Raw genomic sequence first — 22953 nt, 5'->3', positions numbered from 1 at the left:
ATGTCATGGCTGTCTTGAGTTTACAATCATTTCTACAACTCTTATTTTGTTGTGATAGACTTTTGATCGTGAGTGTATATCACAACATATTATTTGGCATATACATTTCAAAAGGGGTTACAAAGTGTCCTTTCCAGTTGTACTGTTTTCTCCAAACTAATATAATTTACTGGTAATATCTGGTTAGTTACTACACTTCTGTTAATATGTAACAAACACTTGTTCTTCTGTTGTTCGATACTTTACATTAGAGCCACATGCGGCTCTTTAGTGCCGCCCTAGTGGCTCCCTGGAGCTTTTTCCAAAATTTATAAAAATGGAAAAAGATGAAGGGAAAATTAATTTTTTTGTTTTAATATGGTTTCTGTAGGAGCACAAACATGACACAAACCTTTCTAATTGTTAGAAATCCCACTGTTTATATTAAACATGCTTCACTGATGAGTGTATTTGGCGAGCGCCGTTTTGTCCTACTAATTTCGGCAATCCTCGAACTCACCGTAGTTTGTTGACATGTACAACTTTCTCCGACGCTGCCACAGAAAAACGTGTTTTATGCCACTACTCCTTTGTCTCATTTAATCCACCAAACGTTTTATACTGTGCCTGAGTGCACAAAATGTAACTTTGTTGATGTTATTGACGTGTTGGAGAGCTAATCAGCCTTATTTGGTCACTGCATGACTGCGCGCTAATCGATGCTAACATGCTATTTAAGCTAGCCGTATGTACATTAAGTAGTTTTTGTTTTACTTTTATTGTTTATTATTTATGCAAAATTATGCACAAAATGAATTACTAATGAAAAAAAAAACATGCATGTTTTTCATTGTTTTAATTATATAAATATAGTCAGGACCAAACATGTTTCAGTTTTATGCTCCTAAAATCTGGAATAGTCTTTATGAAGATGTGAGATGTTCAAATCTAAGCTGGAAACACTTTTATTTAATTGTGCTTATTGACAACTGAAAGTATTTTATCTACAGTATTTGATTGATTTGAAATAATTATGATTTTTATCATGATTGTATATTCAAATTTCAATTTAAATTATGATTTTATATCTTTATTTTCGCCTTCTTTTAATTTTTCTGTAAAGCACTTTCAATTCAAATTGTGCTCTATGCCTTGCCTGTATAAATATGTCTGTATTTACTCTAAATCGGGGGTCTGCAACCTTGTGGCTCCCTGGAGATTTTTCAAAAATTTATAAAAATGGAAAAAGATGAAGGGAAAATTATATAAATTTTTTGTTTTAATATGGTTTCTGTAGGAGAACAAACATGACATAAACCTTCCTAATTGTTAGAAATCCCACTGTTTATATTAAACATGCTTCACTGATGAGACTATTTGGCGAGCGCCGTTTTGTCCTACTAATTTCGGCAATCCTCGAACGCACCGTAGTTTGTTGACGTGTACAACTTTCTCCGACGCTGCCACAGAAAGACGTGTTTTATGCCACTCCTTCGTTGACTCATTTTGTCCACCAAACGTTTTATACTGTGCCTGAATGCACAAAGGTGAACTTTATTATTGTCTTGTTGGAGTGCTAATCAGCCTTATTTGGTCACTGCATGACTGCGCGCTAATCGATGCTAACATGCTATTTAAGCTAGCCGTATGTACATTAAGTAGTTTTTGTTTTACTTTTATTGTTTATTATTTATGCAAAATTATGCACAAAATGAATTACTAATGAAAAAAAAACATGCATGTTTTTCATTGTTTTAATTATATAAATATAGTCAGGACCAAACATGTTTCAGTTTTATGCTCCTAAAATCTGGAATAGTCTGTGAGATGTTAAAATCTTAGCTGGAAACACTTTTATTTAATTGTGCTTATTGACAACTGAAAGTATTTTATCTACACTATTTGATTGATTTGAAATAATTATGATTGTTTTTTATCATAATTTTATATTCAGATTTCAATTTAAATTATGATTTTATATCTTTATTTTCGCCTTCTTTTAATTTTTCTGTAAAGCACTTTCAATTACCTTGTGTACAAATTGTGCTCTATGCCTTGCCTGTATAAATATGTCTGTATTTACTCTAAATCGGGGGTCTGCAACCTTGTGGCTCCCTGGAGATTTTTCAAAAATGTATAAAAATGGAAAAAGATGTAGGGAAAATTATATTTTTTGTTTTAATATGGTTTCTGTAGGAGAACAAACATGACACAAACTTTCCTAATTGTTAGAAATCCCACTGTTTATATTAAACATGCTTCACTGATGAGACTATTTGGCGAGCGCCGTTTTGTCCTACTAATTTCGGCAGTCCTCGAACTCACCGTAGTTCGTTGACGTGTACAACCTGCCACAGAAAAATGTGTTGTATGCCACTCCTTCTTTTCTCATTTTGTCCACCAAACGTTTTATACTGTGTCTGAGTGCACAAAATGTAACTTTGTTGATGTTATTGACGTGTTGGAGTGCTAATCAGCCTTATTTGGTCACTGCATGACTGCGCGCTAATCGATGCTAGCATGCTATTTAAGCTAGCTGTATGTACATTAAGTAGTTTTTGAAAGTATTGAGCAAATTTAAAATTACTGCGATAATGATTTTGGTCACAATAACCGTGATAAGACATTTTCATACCGGGACATCCCTAGTCCAGGGTATGCTGATACCATACTTGGTATTTGTACTGTCGATCCGCCCACCCCTGTTTGCATTGAGGTAGCACAGTAGCTAGGGAACACAGTTAAGTGGGAGTCTTCAGACCTATGTCTCAGCATGCCTGTTTAGATATGTACTAAAGGTATCAGGTAGAAGTATACACGTCGCCTCCTGTTGGTTGTGGACCACAGCACGGGGGTCCACTGTATTATTTATAACGTGCAAGCCGTGTCATTAGTATTTAAGCTGCTATTGGGAGAAACCTGAGGAACTCTTACCTAATAAAGTTGTGTTTGAGGTCTCACGAGGAATTACGTCTTGTCCTTCTGTCCACTTTCTTTGTGTTTACCCAGGCTGCTCTGTGCGCGATACACATCGTGAGAAAAGTTCCCGATCTCGGGGAGCTTTTCGCCCCGACGGCCCGCGCCCTCCTGGTGGAAAAGCACCACGGTCAGTCAACCTCAAGACCCTCGTCCAGGACACACGTTTTACTGGCTTGTTACTGTATTTTCAAGGCCGTGTGCTCTGTTTGTCCCAAGGTGTGCTCCATGGCGCCGTAGTGCTCATCACGGAGCTGTGCGTGTGCAATCCGGAGACACTGGAGCGCTTCAGAAAGGTACAATGGACACGCACACGGGCTGATATAACAGGGCAAATTAACTCAAAAAACAAACATTAACGGAGTGTCTAAAGTACAGAATCAGAAGTACTTTATTAATCCCAGAGGGGAAATTAAGATTTTCATACAGCATGATTATAAAACATTATTACCTTAAAGGCCTACTGAAAGCCACTACTACCGACCACGCAGTCTGATAGTTTATATATCAATGATGAAATCTTAACACTGCAACACATGCCGATACGGCCGGGTTAACTTATAAAGTGCAATTTTAAATTTCCAGCTAAACTTCCGGTTGAAAACGTCTATGTATGATGACGTATGCGCGTGACATCAATGGTTGAAACGGAAGTATACGGACGCCATTGAATCCAATACAAAAAAGCTCTGTTTTCATCGTAAAATTCAACAGTATTCTGGACATCTGTGTTGGTGAATCTTTTGCAATTTGTTTAATGAACAATGGAGACAGCAAAGAAGAAATCTGTAGGTGGGATCGGTGTATTAGCGGCTGGCTGCAGCAACACAACCAGGAGGACTTTGACTTGGATAGCAGACGCGCTATCCGACGCTAGCCGCCGACCGCATGGATGATCGGGTGAAGTCCTTTGTCGCTCCGTCGATCGCTGGAACGCAGGTGAGCACGGGTGTTGATGAGCAGATGAGGGCTGGCTGGCGTAGGTGGATAGCTAATGTTTTTAGCATAGCTCTGACGAGGTCCCGTAGCTAAGTTAGCTTCAATGGCGTCGTTAGCAACAGCATTGCTAGGCTTCGACAGGCGGCACAGCATTAACCGTGTGGTTGCAGGTCCAGTGTTTGGTTCGGTGTCTCCTGATAGTAGTATTGTTGATCTTCTGTCTATCCTTCCAGTCAGGGGCTTATTTCTTTTGTTTCTATATGCATTTAAGCACAATGCTTTCACGTTAGCTCCGTAGCTAAAGTGCTTCACCGATGTATTGTCGTGGAGATAAAAGTCACTGTGAATGTCCATTTCACGTTCTCGACTCTCATTTGCAAGAGGATATAGTATCCGGGGTGGTTTAAAATACAAATCCGTGATCCACAATAGAAAAAGGAGAAAGTGTGGAATCCAATGAGCCAGCTTGTACCTAAGTTACGGTCAGAGCGAAAAAAGATACGTCCTGCACTGCATTCTAGTCCTTCACTCTCACGTTCCTCATCCACGAATCTTTCATCCTCGCTCTAATTAATGGGGTAATCGTCGCTTTCTCGGTCCAAATCGCTCTCGCTGCTGGTGTAAACAATGGGGAAATGTGAGGAGCCTTTCAACCTGCGACGTCACGCTACTTCCGGTACAGGCAAGGCTTTTTTTATCAGCGACCAAAAGTTGCGAACTTTATCCTCGATGTTCTCTACTAAATCCTTTCAGCAAAAATATGGCAATATCGCGAAATGATCAAGTATGACACAGAATGGATCTGCTATCCCCGTTTAAATAAAAAAAATTCATTTCAGTAGGCCTTTAAATACCATAGATCAAATATGTTTACCCCAGTAATATCAGCAAAACTTACCTGACTGGATGAAGTCCTTGGACTCAAATACTAGTGTGGCCTGTAGTGTGTAGCATGCAGGGAATTATCTGTGCATGTGATGGAAGAATGCACTGCACATGTGATGGAGGAATGCACAGTGCAGGGTTGAAATTCTACTGAATTTGCATTAAATCAGGTTGTTTTAGCTAATAATCATGCTGCAAGATCTAGCATGTTGCATTCAATTTTTATTCCCATTCATTTCCCGTTAATTCCCATGGAAAGTTTCCAACTTTGAATATTCCTGGAATTTTGCAACCTTACGGCCAGGTAATACAGAGCACACGCTACCTTTTTTTTTTTTTATCACATCCATGGGAGCCCGCGTTCTCGTTGACTCTCCTTCGACAAATGGACGAAGTTTTTTGGTAAGTAGAATCACAGCTGACCCGGACATTAGAAAGTTCTCTGAGAAGTGTTGTATTCCAAATAGCTGCAATGGCTGTCTCTTAAGGTATTCATGTGTGATTTCCACAAGCGTCTGTACAGACGGAAGGAGAAACACGGGCATGTCTGGATGACTCGCCTCCATGTTTTCTGAAACTTTTATTGTTTTGTTTTTTTTAAATGTGCTATGTAAACAAAGTGGATTGGATTGTGTGTATCACAGGCGGTGCCAGATCTGGTTCGGATCATGAAAAGCTTGGTCACCTCCGGGTATTCTCCAGAGCACGATGTGGCTGGGATCAGCGACCCTTTCCTGCAGGTACACGCTAAATGTGGGGTGTGTGCTTCATGAACGAAGCGTCTCTTTTGAAGGTCAGCTCCATCTCTTTCACCTTTTTTTAAAATACAATCACTAATGGAGCCACACATCCCTGGAGCCAGGTACATGAGACCTGTCTAAGTGCAAGGGGAAGAAAAAAAAAACCCAACATATAATATGTTGTTTCATTTTATGTGTGTTTAGTACAAAAAAAAGTTTTGAATAGTTCAAGTAAATAGCTCAGTTAGTGTTTAGATTTTTTTATTTATTTGTGTGGCACTATTTAGAGCAGGTGTGTCAAACAAATTTTAGCCTGGAGGAAAATCTGTGCACACTTGGCATTAAAACTAAAAAAATAAAGACAACTTCAGATTGTTTTCTTTGTCTTACTTTGGCCAAAAAAATAGAACAAACCCCTTCTCAAAATATTACAATAAAGATATAGGAAAAAATACCCGGCAGCTGTAAAGTTTAGATCCATGTAGGAAAGAAGAAAGTGAATGAATGTTTATAACTGAATACTAGAGATGTCCGATAATGGCTTTTTTGCGGAAATCCGATATTCCGATATTGTCCAACTCTTAATTACCGATTCCGATATCAACCGATATATACAGTCGTGGAATGAACACATTATTATGCCTAATTTTGTTGTGATGCCCCGCTGGATGCATTAAACAATGTAACAAGGTTTTCCAAAATAAATCAACTCATAAAGGGGTAGCGGGGGGTGTATATTGTAGCGTCCCGGAAGAGTTAGTGCTGCAAGGGGTTCTGGGTATTTCTTCTGTTGTGTTTATGTTGTGTTACGGTGCGGATGTTCTCCCGAAATGTGTTTGTCATTCTTGTCTGGTGTGGGTTCACAGTGTGGCGCATATTTGTAACAGTGTTAAAGTTTTTTATACGGTCACCCTCAGTGTGACCTGTATGGCTGTTGACCAAGTATGCTTTGCATTCACTTGTGTGTTTGAAAAGCCGTAGATATTACGTGACTGGGCCGGGCACGCAAATTGCCTTTGAACACACTACACACAAGTGAATGAAGGCCATACTTAGTCAACAGCCATACATGTCACACTAAGGGTGGCCGTATGAACGACGACAACACTGTCATAAACATGTGCCATATAGTGAAACCACACTTAACAATGACAAACATATAGTAAACAACAATATATATATATATAACATATAGTAAACAACAATGAAAAACATATAGTAAACAACAATATATATATATATAACAACATATAGTAAACAACAATGAAAACCATATAGTAAACAACAATATATATAACAACATATAGTAAACAACAATATATATAACAACATATAGTAAACAACAATATATATATATAACAACATATAGTAAACAACAATGAAAACCATATAGTAAACAACAATATATATAACAACATATAGTAAACAACAATATATATAACAACATATAGTAAACAACAATATATATAACAACATGTAGTAAACAACAATGAAAAACATATAGTAAACAACAATATATATATAACAACATATAGTAAACAACAATGAAAAACATATAGTAAACAACAATATATATATAACAACATATAGTAAACAACAATGAAAAACATATAGTAAACAACAATATATATATATAATAACATATAGTAAACAACAATGAAAACCATATAGTAAACAACAATATATATAACAACATATAGTAAACAACAATATATATAACAACATATAGTAAACAACAATATATATAACAACATATAGTAAACAACAATGAAAAACATAGTAAACAACAATATATATAACAACATATAGTAAACAACAATATATATAACAACATATAGTAAACAACAATGAAAAACATATAGTAAACAACAATATATATAACAACATATAGTAAACAACAATATATATAACAACATATAGTAAACAACAAGGAAAAACGTATAGTAAACAACAATATATATAACAACATATAGTAAACAACAATATATAACAACATATAGTAAACAACAATGAAAAACGTATACTAAACAACAATATATATAACAACATATAGTAAACAACAATATATATAACAACATATAGTAAACAACAATATATATAACAACATATAGTAAACAACAATATATATAACAACATATAGTAAACAACAATATATATAACAACATATAGTAAACAACAATGACAAATGTATAGTAAACAACTATATATATAACAACATATAGTAAACAACAATGAAAAACACATTTTGGGAGAATATTTGCAGCGCAACACAACATAAACACTACAGAACAAATTCCCATAATTCCCTGCAGCACCAACCTTTCCGGGACGTCACAATATAAGCAAACGCCATTGGTGGATCTACACCTTACATCCACTGTAATGATACCAAGTACAGGAGGGTATCTCGTCGGTACTACTATGATAACATCAATATTTTTTAGCATCACAAAATCTTACTTTGTTTTTAAAAAAAAATTATATTATGTTTATAAAGTCAGTAAATATGTCCATGGACACATGAGGTATCGGATTGATACCCAAATGTGTGGTATCATCCAAAACTAATGTAAAGTATCAAAGAAGAGAAAAATAAGTGATTATTACATTTTAACAGAAGTGTAGACAGAACATGTTAAAACAGAAAATAAGCAGATATTAACAGTAAATGAAGAAGTAGATTAATAATCAATTTTTACAGTTTGTCCTTCATAAGGTTGACAACATAATAGGTAGATAAATGACACAATATGTTACTGCATATGTCAGCAGACTAATTAGGAGCCTTTGTTTGTTTACTTACTACTAAAAGACAAGTTGTCTAGTATGTTCACTATTTTATTCAAGGACTAAATTGCAATAATAGGATAGGATAGGATAGGACTTTATTGTCATTGCAGAAGTACTACGAAACTTTGTTTTCAGCACAAACCAGTTCAAGATTAGACAAACAAACAGTGTACAGGGTTACAGAACAGGAACGCTGATGGGTCGCCAAAGGCGCCCCGTAAAAGATAAGAAAAAGGTAAAATTCTGGGGAAGAAGATGAGTAAAAAAATACCATCTAGACTGGGCTCCTAAGGGTGCCTAGTCTGGAGTGGGGAAAAAACCTACATGCAATGCACACATAAACATGTTACATTTAATCCAGACAACTCGCAACAGAGGGGCGGGGAGTTGGGGCCCTGGAGGTCGACTGCTGCTATGAAGCGCTGCCAGCCGACCATCACCCCGAGGGGAAATAAGCGGTGGGGAAGGCGTGGAGTGGGGGAGGGGCTGTGTGTGTGTATGTGCCCATTGTCTTGGGTGTGATGTAATAAACATATGTTTAATGTACCCTGAGATTTTTTTGTTAAAATAAAGCCAATAATGCCATTTTTTGTGGTCCCCTTTATTTAGAAAAGTACCGAAATACATTTTGATACCGGTACCAATACCAAAATATTGGTATCAGGACAACACTACTATGAACCGATTTCACATGCTACTGAATTGTAAGGAGAGTCCAAACGTTGGAACTGTCTTTTATATAAGCCCAATAAATGAATGAAGTGTCTTCCATTCCCAGGTACGCATCTTGAGACTGCTGAGAATCCTCGGTCGCCACAACGAGGCAGCGAGTGACGCCATGAACGACCTCCTGGCTCAGGTTGGATTGACGCTTACCGACGCTTATCGGCTGCTTATCTTCCCAAAGCCAGTAGAGATGACAAATAATCGAGTGTGCACGTGCTTGCTGTTTAGGTCGCGACCAACACGGACAGCACCAAGACCGTGGGCAACGCTGTGCTGTATGAGACCGTTCTTACGGTGCTGGACATCAAGTCGGAGAGCGGCCTCAGGGTGAGAGACTTATCTGTTTGTTCGCAGTCATTTCAAGTAATAGACAACATGCTTTTTATTTATATAAAAAAAAAAACATATACCGTATTTCCTTGAATTGGCGCAGGGAATATAGTATTCGCACGTCTAGAATTACTAGAGAGCTATTCAGTAGGATTTAAGGTCCAAGCTATTGAATACCGGTACAGTATGCTAAAAAGAACAGTAAGCAGCTATGTTTATTAATATACCGTAGCTGCGTGTGTCAAATACTGTATAAGTCATTAAATGACTCCCGCCTCCTGGTGGTAGAGGGCGCTGCCGCGCTAGTGATCCTTCTTGCGACTTCCGGTACTGCAGAAGAAGTGACTACACGCAGCAAGAGATTTATTTATTTTTTCCTCTGCCTGAACTTTTAACATGGAGGATTACATACCGGTATCTAAAATAAAACAGTTTTCTAAACTGGACTTTCAATCGAAGCAGGAAGTAATAATTAAAGGAATATCTCCATCGAGACAGAGACTTTTAAAACGGAAGAAAGAAAATAAGGAAGACTTCTATAAACAAGTTATCGATGCTTTTGGTCAGAAGGAGCTGCAAATGGACTCCATTTATAAGTACAGGTAAGACCATAGTAACGTTTTTTTTTTTATTAAATGTGCTTTTCATGATGGTATGCTTACATCACACTCAAAGCGCACGCCTAAATTTACCGCATTCCTTATGGTAAACGCCGGAGTGAGAAGAGGTTTTAAAATAATTAGCGCATGCACGGCCATCCCGCAGGCTTCCGGTAAACGCCGGAGTGGCAGGAGGTTTTAAATAATTAGCGCCCCTGCGGCTATTCAAGTAGTATATATATATTTTTTTTTTTTTAAATTATTAAATCAACATAAAAAACACTAGATATACTTACAGTTAGTGCACCAATCCAAAAACCCTATCTCCACTCGTTCTCACTCATTCACACAAAAGGGTTGTTTCCTTCTGTTATTAATATTCTGCTTCCTACATTATATATCAACACAGTCTGCAAGGGATACAGTCCATTGAAGCACACATGATTGTATGTGCTGCTGGTCCACCAATAGTATTAACTAGACATGTCCGATAATGGCTTTTTTGCCGATATTCCGATATTGTCCAACTCTTAAAAAATCGAACAAACCCATTCTCAAAATATTACAATAAAGATATAGGGAAAAATGCCCGGCAGCGGTAAAGTTTAGATCCACGTAGGAAAGAAGAAAGTGAATGAATGTTTATAACTGAATACTAGAGATGTCCGATAATGGCCTTTTTGCCGATATTCCGATATTGTCCAACTCTTAATTACCGATTCCGATATCAACCGATACCGATATATACAGTCGTGGAATTAACACATTATTATGCCTAATTTTGTTGTGATGCCCCGCTGGATGCATTAAACCAGTGGTCCCCAACCTTTTTGTAGCTGCGGACCGGTCAACGCTTGAAAATTTGTCCCATGGACCGGGGTGGGGGAAGGGTGTATTCAATTTTTTTTTTTTTTAAATTTTTTTATTTATTTATTTATTTTTACATAAAGAAATACGATCATGTGTGCTTACGGACTGTATCCCTGCAGACTGTATTGATCTATATTGATATATAATGTATATATTGTGTTTTTTATGTTGATTTCATTAAAAAACTTTTTTTTTAAATTTCTTGTGCGGCCCGGTACCAATCGGTCCGCGGCCCGGTGGTTGGGGACCACTGCATTAAACAATGTAACAAGGTTTTCCAAAATAAATCAACTCAAGTTATGGAAAAAAAGTGCCAACATGGCACTGCCATATTTATTATTGAAGTCACAAAGTGTATTTTTTTTTTTTTAACATGCCTCAAAACCGCAGCTTGGAATTTGGGACATGCTCTCCCTGAGAGAGCATGAGGAGGTTGAGGTGGGCGGGGGGGGGGTGTATATTGTAGCGTCCCGGAAGAGTTAGTGCTGCAAGGGGTTCTGGGTATTTGTTCTGTTGTGTTACGGTGCGGATGTTCTCCCCAAATGTGTTTGTCATTCTTGTATGGCGTGGGTTCACAGTGTGGCGCATATTTGTAACAGTGTTAAAGTTGTTTATACGGCCACCCTCAGTGTGACCTGTATGGCTGTTGACCAAGTATGCATGGTATTCACTTGTGTGTGTGAAAAGCCGTAGATATTATGTGATTGGGCCGACACGCAAAGGCAGTGCCTTTAAGGTTTATTGGCGCTCTGTACTTCTCCCTACGTCCGTGTACACAGCTGCGTTTTTAAAAGTCGTACATTTTACTTTCTGAAACCGATACCAATAATTTCCGATATCACATTTTAAAGCATTTATTGGCCGATGATATCGGCAGTCCGATATTATCGTGCATCTCTATCCATAATTAATTATTTGTTTCCATGTTTTCCCAATTACTCCAGTTAGTTGATTAAATGAAAAGCTTACATAGTTGTAAATTCATCATACTCCATAATCTTACCATTCTCATTGATGATGTCATTGACAAAAATGACTCCTCTTTCAAACATATTTTTCCAGAAGAAAGGCTTTCCACACTGCAAAAACTAAAATCTAAGTAAGATTAAATATCTCAAATAAGGGTGATATTTGCTTATTTTCTGTCGGATAAGATAATTCTTCTCACTAAGCAGATTTGATGTTAGAGTGTTTTACTTGTTTTAAGTGTTTTGGTCCTAAATGATCTCAGTAAGATATTACAGAATGATGCTGAGATTTGATGACCAATATTGAGTAAAACATGCTTGAAACTAAAATATCAACTGTTGCAAAGCTGTGTCATCAACACTCACAAGTATAAAACTGCTTTTTCAAAGTAATAATTTCTTATTTCAAGCATGAAAAAAAAAAAATCATGACTTTGACACAATCGTGTCTCATAACTAAAACAGATGACAGCCAAATTGACTTTGCTGTTTTATTTCCAATGAAACAATAGAACATACGTACTCATATAGTAGTACAGTTGGCACAGTACAGCAAACTGACAGTTAATATTTAAACATTTAACATGTGACATTTCTAACTATTTTGAACAGAAATAGTTCATGCACATTCACAAAAAATTCTTCAAAATTACAATAAAAAAAAATTTGGTTGGGGGCCGGGTCACCCAAACAATTTTGTGTTTGAGCCTTCATTTCTAAGAACAAGAATAGACTGTCGAGTTTCAGATGAAAGTTCTCTTTTTCTGGCCATTTTGAGCGTTTAATTGACCCCACAAATGTGATGCTCCAGAAACTCAATCTGCTCAAAGGAAGGTCAGTTTTGTAGCTTCTGTAACGAGCTAAACTGTTTTCAGATGTGTGAACATGATTGCACCAGGGTTTTCTAATCATCAATTAGCCTTCTGAGCCAATGAGCAAACACATTGTACCATTAGAACACTGGAGTGATAGTTGCTGGAAATGGGCCTCTATACACCTATGTAGATATTGCACCAAAAACCAGACATTTGCAGCTAGAATAGTCATTTACCACATTAGCAATGTATAGAGTGTATTTCTTTAAAGTTAAGACTAGTTTAAAGTTATCTTCATTGAAAAGTACAGTGCTTTTCCTTAAAAAATAAGGACATTTCAATGTGACCCCAAACTTTTGAACGGTAGTGTGTATATATATATATATATATATATATATATATATATATATATATATATATATATATATATATATATATATATATATATATTTATTTTTTTCAGGCAATGACATAAAAAATAATAATAACCAAAAAAGTACAAAGTTGACAACACATAATAATATAAATTTATATATATATGTGTGTATATATATATATATATATATATATATATTTTTTATTTTTATTTTTTTTTTTTTTTTTTTTTAATTATTTTTTTTTTTTTTTATTTATTTATTTTTCAGGCAATGACATAAAAAATAATAATAACCAAAAAAGTACAAAGTTGACAACACATATTAATATAAGTTAATATAGTGCAAAAGGTAATGTATAGTATGTAATGCATGATTGTCCAGTTTTGCCTGAAAGGGAGTGGGAAGAAGATCATTTATTTAATCCCACCCCCAGTTTTCCATTCAGTGATTATATATATATGTATATATATATATTTATTTATGTATTTATTCCTAACGCACTAATTGACTGAAAGAGCACGCACTTGGCGCGATGATGTCATGTTATCGATGGGGGAAAATGCAAGAAATGTAATGCCGAGCACATATCATTATGTCAAGATAATGGCACTAGCATTCACTTCATTTAACAAACGGAAAAAAGGTCTCATATTTGTTTTTTCTACCAAGAAAAGTGCACTTGTTATTAGTGAGAAAATACTTATTTTAAGGTATTTTTGGGTTCATTGAGGTTAGCTAACTTTGACTTGTTTTGGAAAGTCTTGACAAGCCAAATTGTCTTGTTCTATCGGCAGATAATTTTGCTTAGTTCAAGTAAAATACCCCCAAGTTTTGTATTTTTTTTTTCTTGTTTTTGAACACTGACTTTTTGCAGTGCATCTATTACAATATTAGAGTTCATCCATATTATCTGCTGCAAAATGTCATCTCTTTCTTTCCTGGCACATCAAATTGAAAACACCCCCACGCTGTTTATTCCCTTAGGTCCTGGCTGTGAACATCTTGGGACGCTTCCTCCTGAACAACGACAGAAACATTAGGTCAGTTTTCAGCGTTCCTCCCCTCAATTTTGTCCCTTTTGCTTCTGTTTTTATCCTACATCCTCTGCTCCTTTCCCCCCCCCCCCTGGGGGCCATTGTTCATTTTCATTTCTCAAAGCCACTGGCAGCATCTCCACAGCCACAGGGAGAAACGTCTTGACAGGTTGTCATCGGTCTGAGCTATCTCATCACTTTTGCCCTGGGTAGATTTTCTCCGGAGCCACGCTGGAAGGTCACTTTCCGTCTGCCGGACAGAGTGAAGGCTCATCAATCCTTCCTCTGGGGTTTGGTATTGGAATGGTTTTCCCAGGTCCCCATCCTTAAGGGACAAGAGGTCGCTAGATACGCCTGTCTGCTGTTACCCGCAGGGGCCTTTATCACTTTGTGACGGTAATAGGACCGGATTATTCCCGTGAGACTTTTCGTGTTGTGGAAAAGTGTTGTTTGGAGATAACAAAGAAAAAATGTGTGTAAACCGTGAAACATGTTTGTGTTGACCAAGTCATCTAGTTCCGATCCACAGTTTGTTTGTTGTTTTATTTGAAAAAATATAATATAATCTTATAATCAATCAATGTTTATTTATATAGCCCTAAATCACAAGTGTCTCAAAGGGCTGCACAAGCCACAACGCTGTGAGAAACCTTGGAGAGGACCGCATATGTGGGTAACCCACCCCACTCTAGGGGAGACCTGATGCAGTGGACGTCGAGTGGGTCTAGTGTAATATTGTGAAAGTCTAGTCCATAGTGGATCTAACATAATAGTGTGAGAGTCCAGTCCATAGTGGATCTAACATAATAGTGTGAGAGTCCAGTCCATAGTGGATCTAACATAATAGTGTGAGAGTCCAGTCCATAGTGGATCTAACATAATAGTGAGAGTCCAGTCCATAGTGGATCTAACATAATAGTGTGAGAGTCCAGTCCATAGTGGATCTAACATAATAGTGTGAGAGTCCAGTCCATAGTGGATCTAACATAATAGTGAGAGTCCAGTCCATAGTGGATCTAACATAATAGTGAGAGTCCAGTCCATAGTGGATCTAACATAATAGTATGAGAGTCCATAGTGGATCTAACATAATAGTGTGAGAGTCCAGTCCATAGTGGATCTAACATAATAGTGTGAGAATCCAGTCCATAGTGGATCTAACATAATAGTGTGAGAGTCCAGTCCATAGTGGATCTAACATAATAGTGTGAGAGTCCAGTCCATAGTGGATCTAACATAATAGTGAGAGTCCAGTCCATAGTGGATCTAACATAATAGTGAGAGTCCAGTCCATAGTGGATCTAACATAATAGTGAGAGTCCAGTCCATAGTGGATCTAACATAATAGTATGAGAGTCCAGTCCATAGTGGATCTAACATAATAGTGAGAGTCCAGTCCATAGTGGATTTAATATAATAGTGAGAGTCCAGTCCATAGTGGATCTAACATAATAGTGAGAGTCCAGTCCATAGTGGATCTAACATAATAGTGTGAGAGTCCAGTCCATAGTGGATCTAATATAATAGTGAGAGTCCAGTCCATAGTGGATCTAACATAATAGTGTGAGAGTCCAGTCCATAGTGGATCTAACATAATAGCGTGAGAGTCCAGTCCATAGTGGATCTAACATAATAGTGAGAGAGTCCAGTCCATAGTGGATCTAACATAATAGTGTGAGAGTCCAGTCCATAGTGGATCTAACATAATAGTGAGAGTCCAGTCCATAGTGGATCTAACATAATAGTGAGAGTCCAGTCCATAGTGGATCTAACATAATAGTGAGAATCCAGTCCATAGTGCATCCAACATAATAGTGAGAGTCCAGTCCATAGTGGATCTAACATAATAGTGTGAGAGTCCAGTCCTTAGTAGATCTAACATAATAGTGAGAGTCCAGTCCATAGTGGATCTAACATAATAGTGAGAGTCCAGTCCATAGCGGATCTAACATAATAGTGAGAGTCCAGTCCATAGTGGATCTAACATAGTAGTGTGAGAGTCCAGTCCATAGTGGATCTAACATAATAGTGAGAGTCCAGTCCATAGTGGATCTAACAAGACTGGATTTGTTGCACAGGTGGCATCCTATGACAGTTCCATGCTGGAAATCACTGAGAGCGGCCCTTTTTTTCACAAATGTTTGTAGAAACAGTCTCCATGCCTAAGTGCTGGATTGTATACACCTGTGGTGATTAGGACACCTGATTCTCATCATCACACTTTTTTGTGATTTCAATATTTCACCTCATGATTGTGTTAAAAACATCACCTCACTTAATGTTTTTGGCAACAGACTGAGTCAATTCCCGCTTCTGTGTACGCGACCAGGTACATCGCCATGAACTCACTGCAGAAGATAGTCGGGACAGACAACATAGCCGTGCAGCGGCACAGAGGAACCATCGTGGACTGCATGAAAGACGCCGACGCCTCTGTCAAACGGTAGCTTTTCCCTCCTGCTTTGCAGTTCATGCACGTACAGTCGTGGTCAAAAGTGTACATACACTTGTAAAGAACATCATGTCATGGCTGTCTTGACTTTACAATCATTTCTACAACTCTTATTTTTTTGTGATTGGAGCACATACTTGTTGGTCACAAAAAACATTCATGAAGTTTGCTTCTTTTATGAATTTATTATGGTTCTACTGAAAATGTGACTTGGTCAAAAGTATACATACAGCAATGTTAATATTTGCTTACATGTCCCTTGGCAAGTTTACCTGCAATAAGGCGCTTTTGGTAGCCATCCACAAGCTTCTGCTTGAATTTTTGACCACTCCTCTTGGCAAAATTGGTGCAGTTCAGCTAAATGTGTTGGTTTTTTCCTGACATGGACTTGTTTCTTCAGCATTGTCCACAATCTCTTTAATATGAGCAAGCACAAAATGAATGATTTAAGCCAGGGGAGGCCCATTACGTCGATGGCGAGCTACCGGTTGATGGCGGAGGGTGTGTCAGTGCCCAGAGCATAATACTACTACCACCATGCTCGACTGGAGGGATGGTGTTCCTGGGATTAAAAGGCCTCACCTTTTCTCCTCCAAACATATTGCTGGGTATTGTGGCCAAACAGCTCCATTTTTGTTCCATCTGACCACAGAACTTTCCTCCAGAAGGTCTCATCTTTGTCCATGTGATGTCAGATGAAACAAAAAATTGAGCAATTTTTTTTAATGAAAACATCAAACAAAAAAAACAGAAGAAGTCCGGAGCTAAAGTTTTTGACAGAAAAAATGCCGACTTTTTGACAGAAAAAATGCCGACTTTTTGACAGAAAAAATGCCGACTTTTTGACAGGAAAAACAAATCCCATTTTTTTTGACAGAAAAAGATTACTTTTTGACAAAAAAAAATCCCAATTTTTTGACGGAAAAAATGCCGACTTCTTAACAGAAAAAATGCAGACTTTTTGACAAAAAAAAAGCTGACTTTTTGTCAGGAAAAATGCAGACTTTTTGACAGAAAAAATGCAGACTTTTTGACAAAAAAAAAAACTGACTTTTTGTCAGGGAAAATGCAGACTTTTTGACAGAAAAAATGCAGACTTTTTGACAGGAAAAAAAAATCCCAATTTTTTTGACAGAAAAAAGATGACTTTTTGACAGAAAAAAATCCCAATTTTTTGACGGGAAAAAAAGCAGACTTTTTGACAGAAAAAATGCCGACTTTTTGACAGGAAAAAAAAAATCCAGATTTTTTTGACAGGAAAAAGCTTACTTTTTGACAGAAAAAATTCCCAATTTTTTGACGGAAAAAATGCAGACTTTTTAACAGAAAAATGCAGACTTTTTGACAGAAAAAATCCAGACTTTTTTACAGGAAAAATGCCGACTTTTTGATAGGAAAAATGCAGACTTTTTGACAGAAAAAATGCCGACTTTTTAACAGAAAAAAATGCCGACTTACTATGGGTCTACTGAAAATGTGAAAAATTTCTGGGTATTGTGGCCAAACAGCTCCATTTTTGTTCCATCTGACCACAGAACTTTCCTCCAGAAGGTTTTATCTTTGTCCATGTGATGTCAGATGAAACAAAAAATTGAGCAATTTTTTTTAATGAAAACATCAAACAAAAAAAACAGAAGAAGTCCGGAGCTAAAGTTTTTGACAGAAAAAATGCTGACTTTTTGACAGAAAAAATGCCGACTTTTTGACAGGAAAAACAAATCCCATTTTTTTTTGACAGAAAAAGATTACTTTTTGACCAAAAAAAATCCCAATTTTTTGACGGAAAAAATGCCGACTTTTTAACAGAAAAAATGCAGACTTTTTGACAAAAAAAAAAGCTGACTTTTTGTCAGGAAAAATGCAGACTTTTTGACAGAAAAAATGCAGACTTTTTGACAGAAAAAATGCAGACTTTTTGACAAAAAAAACAACTGACTTTTTGTCAGGGAAAATGCAGACTTTTTGACGGGAAAAAAAATCCCAATTTTTTTGACAGAAAAAAGATGACTTTTTGACAGAAAAAAGATGACTTTTTGACAGAAAAAAATCCCAATTTTTTGACGGAAAAAATGCAGACTTTTTGACAGAAAAAATGCAGACTTTTTGACAGGAAAAAAAAATTCCAGATTTTTTTGACAGGAAAAAGCTTACTTTTTGACAGAAAAAATTCCCAATTTTTTGACGGAAAAAATGCAGACTTTTTGACAGAAAAAATGCAGACTTTTTGACAGAAAAAATGCAGACTTTTTGACAGAAAAAATGCAGACTTTTTGACAGAAAAAATCCAGACTTTTTGACAGAAAAATCCAGACTTTTTGACAGAAAAAAAATCACAATTTTTTGACAGAAAAAATGCCGACTTTTAGACAGGAAAAATTACGACTTTTTGTCATCAAACGTCTAAAGACTGACTGCACAGTTCCTGTCTTCACAATAAAAGCGCTGCTTCATCCTGCCTGCGATAACAAAATAAGAGTCTCAGAAAGCTAGTGAGCCACGGAGTTTGCCACCAATGTATTTCTTGTAAAGTGTATACAAAGGAGTGTGGCAGTTGGACAAATAAGATGGCAAAAAGCAACCACTTTCATGTGGTATTGGACAGAAATTAGGACTTTTTTTCTCCTCCATTTGAAAATGTGGACGTTATCATCACTACTGTCTGATTCCAATCAATGCAAGTCATCACAATCAGGTAATACACCAACATATATTCTTGTCTTCATGAAAGAAAGGAATTAAACTTGCTTGTATTATCATTTAACACCTTTAACTTGTTTACAAAAAACTCTCTTTCATAAATAAATAAATATAAATGATATATATGAATGAGGTAGATCCCCTCCACTTGGTACATTGAAAAGTAGCTCGCCTGCAGAAAAAGTGTGGACACCCCGGATTTAAGCATTCCTACACAGAGACATTGTCCCGATACCAATATTTTAGTATCGGTACCGGTACCAAAATTATTTCGGTACTTTTCTAAGTAAAGGGGACCACAAAAAAATGGCATTCTTGGCTTTATTTTAACAACAGATCTTAGTGTACATGAAACATATGTTTATTATTGCAATTTAGTCCTTAAATAAAATAGTGAACATACTAGACAACTTGTCTTTTAGTAGTAAGTAAACAAACAAAGGCTCCTAATTTAGTCTGCTGACATATGCAGTAACATATTGTGTCATTTATCTACCTATTATTTTGTCAACATTATTAAAGACAAGTGGTAGAAAATTGATTATTAATCTACTTGTTCATTTACTGTTACTATCTGCTTACTTTCTCTTTTAACATGTTCTATCTACACTTCTGTTGAAATGTAATAATCACTTATTCTTCTCTTCTTTGATACTTTACATTAGTTTTGGATGATACCACACATTCGGGTATCAATCCGATACCTCATGTGTCCAGGGACATATTTCCTGAGTTTATAAACATAATATAAAAAAACAAAAACAAAATAAGATTTTGTGATGCTAAAAAATATCGATGTTATCATAGTAGTATCGACTAGATACGCTCCTGTACTTGGTATCATTACAGTGGGTGTCAGGTGTAGATCCACCAATGGCGTTTGCTTATATTGTGGCGTCCCGGAAGAGTTGGTGCTTGGGGAATTTGTTCTGTTGTGTTTATGTTGTGTTGTGCTGCACCAACAACTTATTTTTCTGTTGTTTGGATGCTTTACATTAATTTTGGATGATACCACAAATGTGGCTATCGATCCGATACCAAGTAGTTACAGGATCATACATTGGTCATATTCAAAGTCCTCATGTGTCCGGGGACGTATTTCCTGACTTTATAAACATAATATACATTTTTTAAAAACTTAAAAAGATGTTGTGATGCCAAAACATATCGACGTAATCATAGTAGTACCGACTAGATACGCTATTGTACTTGGTATCATTACAGTGGATGTTAGGTGTCAATCCACCAATGGCGTTTGTTTACATTTTGATGCCGCTGAACTACGGTGTTTAGTGAATGGTACTTGTAAGAAACTCACTTTATTTGTCGCCATGGAGGCGAGGATTAGTCATTTGGAAGTAGCTGAAACACTGCGGATGGACGTTAGCCGCTAGCTAGCTAGCCGTGTCTTAAAGCCCCTCTTCCTGAGGGTGTTTCAGTGTTAAAACTTCACCTTTATCTTTACGTTTTAAGCCAAAATGCGTCCGTTTTCTCTTTTCTGTCTACACACTGTGTCTGCTTGTAAGTACTCTGTGTGTGTGCGCTGCCGAACATGCTCGTCTGCTCGTAAAACCAGCAATGACACGACGTGACGCGGGTGCGGGGAGGGGTGGTGGACCGGTACTTTTTAGAGGCGGTATAGTACCAAAAATGATTCATTAGTATCGCGGTACTATACTAGTACCGGTATACCGTACAACCCTAGTAGAAAGCATGTCACAAGTTAGTTTGTTTTCGAATTATGTACACAAAATGGACAAAATATTAAAATGAGTACTATTAGTAGTAATGCATAAAAAAAGTACTTTTCATTGTTGCATTTTAATGTCATGAAAACGTTAGACTGTAATCATTTTGATTATTAGTGTACAAGTTCAACTATTAAAAAATTAAACAACTTTATATAATAAACAATATATTTATATTGAATATACATTTTATATTTCATATTGTATTATAAATAGGGCTGTCAAATGATCTTTTTAAATCAGTTTTGGAATTTGGATGAATCATGATTAATCACGGGTGATCACTCACTTGCATAATTAGTAAAGGGAAGTGAATTATATTTATATAGCGCTTTTCTCTAGTGACTCAAAGCACTTTTATATAGTGAAACCCAATATCTAAGTTACATTTAAACCAGTGTGGGTGGCACTGGGGAGCAGGTGGGTAAAGTGTCTTGCCCAAGGACACAACGGCAGTAACTAGGATGGCGGGAGCGGGGATCGAACCTGGAACCCTCAAGTTGCTGGCAGGGCCGCTCTACCAACCGAGCTATACCGCCCTTAAGCAATTAAAAGTTGCTTAACACTGATGACGTCTATTAAACAAGACAAGAGGCAAAGAATCAAACAGACGCAGAATTCAATTTGGACTCAATATTGAGGAGAAAACGTGTCGACCTGTAACCCCCTTTCAGTGTCACCCACGCTCTGCCAAAATATTGCACTCCTCCTTCTTTATTTGACTTTCTCCTCCCCACCTGACCACAGCTGCTTCCAGAGGGAAGGGGGTCGTAAACAGCGTTGCCTTTGGTTACCGAACAGTTCAAAGGAAAAAAAATCGTAAAATAGTTCAAAAAGGGTTCGTAAAATACTTCAAAAAGAGTTCGTCTGGAAATTGGGCAGATCCTGCCATCTGTCCGTTTTGAAGTCACAGTGGAGTTTTACGAGCCTTCCTCCTGGTAGGGCCCCAAAGACAGCACCCGTCCCCCTGCAAGGAACTCAATGTAATACAAAGCTTTTGTGATCATTTACAAACAATATTCTAACAATAACATCGTCTTCCTACTGGAAAATGTTGAAGGAATTTGATTGAGAGATAGCGCCCTCTGCTGGATTCACAGCTGCAAACAGTGCCATTAATGAAACTACTTTCTGCTCAAGCTGCAATGCAAAACTATTTTCCAATTTAGGGCAGAAAGGCTGGGATGTTTATTTTGAAATCCAGTACATTTTTGGTGTCTTCCTATGTTCAGCCGCGCTTTAGATCTCTCCTTGGCCTTGGTGTCCGCCAGCAACATCCGCTCCATGATGAAGGAGCTACTCGTCTTCCTCTCCTCCTGCCCGCCCGAACTCCGCGCCGAAGCGGCCAGCGGTATATTCCACGCCGCGGAGAGGTGAGCCAACCACCTGCGTTCATGTTCCACTTTCACACGTGCATGTCAGTCTTTGTGCGGTGACAAATAGTTTTATGTGTGTGTTTATGACTTGCTCTAAAGCACCATTGTGTGTGTCTGTCAGGTATGCACCCTCCCAGCGTTGGCACATTGACACCATCCTGCATGTCCTCACCACGGTAAATACTCTACTGCCTTGCCTTGACATCACCTTGGGGGTCAAGAGTGTACATACACTTGTAAAGAACATCATGTCATGGCTGTCTTGAGTTTCCAATCGTTTCCACAACTCTTATTTTTTTGTGATAGAGTGATTGGAGCACATACTTGTTGGGCACCAAAAAACATTCGTGAAGTTTGCTTCTTTTATGAATTTATTATGGTGCTACTGAAAATGTGAGCAAATCTGCTAGAACACACCAAAATAGCTAGAACTAGTATGCATATATCTAAAAAAAAAAAAAAGGTTTTTTAAGCCTTTTTTAAAAGCATCCACAGTCTGTGGTGCCCTCAGGTGGTCAGGGAGAGCGTTCCACATGTTTAAAGTCAGGACTTTGGGAAGGCCATTCTAAAACCTTCATTCTAGCCTGATTTAGCCATTCCTTTACCACTCTTTGACATGTGCACCCAACTGCGCCCAAGACCCAACCTCCGG

The 22953-nt window shown here is 37.3% G+C and overlaps 1 protein-coding gene across 1 annotated transcript in view; it reads left to right on the top strand.

Annotated features, from left to right (window-relative positions):
- Nucleotides 1–22953, top strand: part of LOC133665131 (AP-1 complex subunit gamma-1-like) — a 56994-nt gene that overhangs the window by 9035 nt on the left and 25006 nt on the right. Inside the window, exons 5-13 of the mRNA XM_062070355.1 lie at nucleotides 2989–3085; nucleotides 3175–3251; nucleotides 5424–5519; nucleotides 9088–9168; nucleotides 9264–9362; nucleotides 13979–14034; nucleotides 16358–16471; nucleotides 22158–22298; nucleotides 22423–22477. Of these exons, the coding sequence (XP_061926339.1) occupies nucleotides 2989–3085; nucleotides 3175–3251; nucleotides 5424–5519; nucleotides 9088–9168; nucleotides 9264–9362; nucleotides 13979–14034; nucleotides 16358–16471; nucleotides 22158–22298; nucleotides 22423–22477 (816 nt within the window). The remainder of the gene's footprint in view (nucleotides 1–2988; nucleotides 3086–3174; nucleotides 3252–5423; nucleotides 5520–9087; nucleotides 9169–9263; nucleotides 9363–13978; nucleotides 14035–16357; nucleotides 16472–22157; nucleotides 22299–22422; nucleotides 22478–22953) is intronic.

The sequence above is a fragment of the Entelurus aequoreus genome, linkage group LG14 (genome assembly GCF_033978785.1).
Source record: "Entelurus aequoreus isolate RoL-2023_Sb linkage group LG14, RoL_Eaeq_v1.1, whole genome shotgun sequence".
Classification (NCBI taxonomy): Eukaryota; Metazoa; Chordata; class Actinopteri; order Syngnathiformes; family Syngnathidae; genus Entelurus; species Entelurus aequoreus.
Note: the sequence above shows the minus strand (reverse complement) of the source record. Positions and strands in the feature narration are given on the sequence as shown.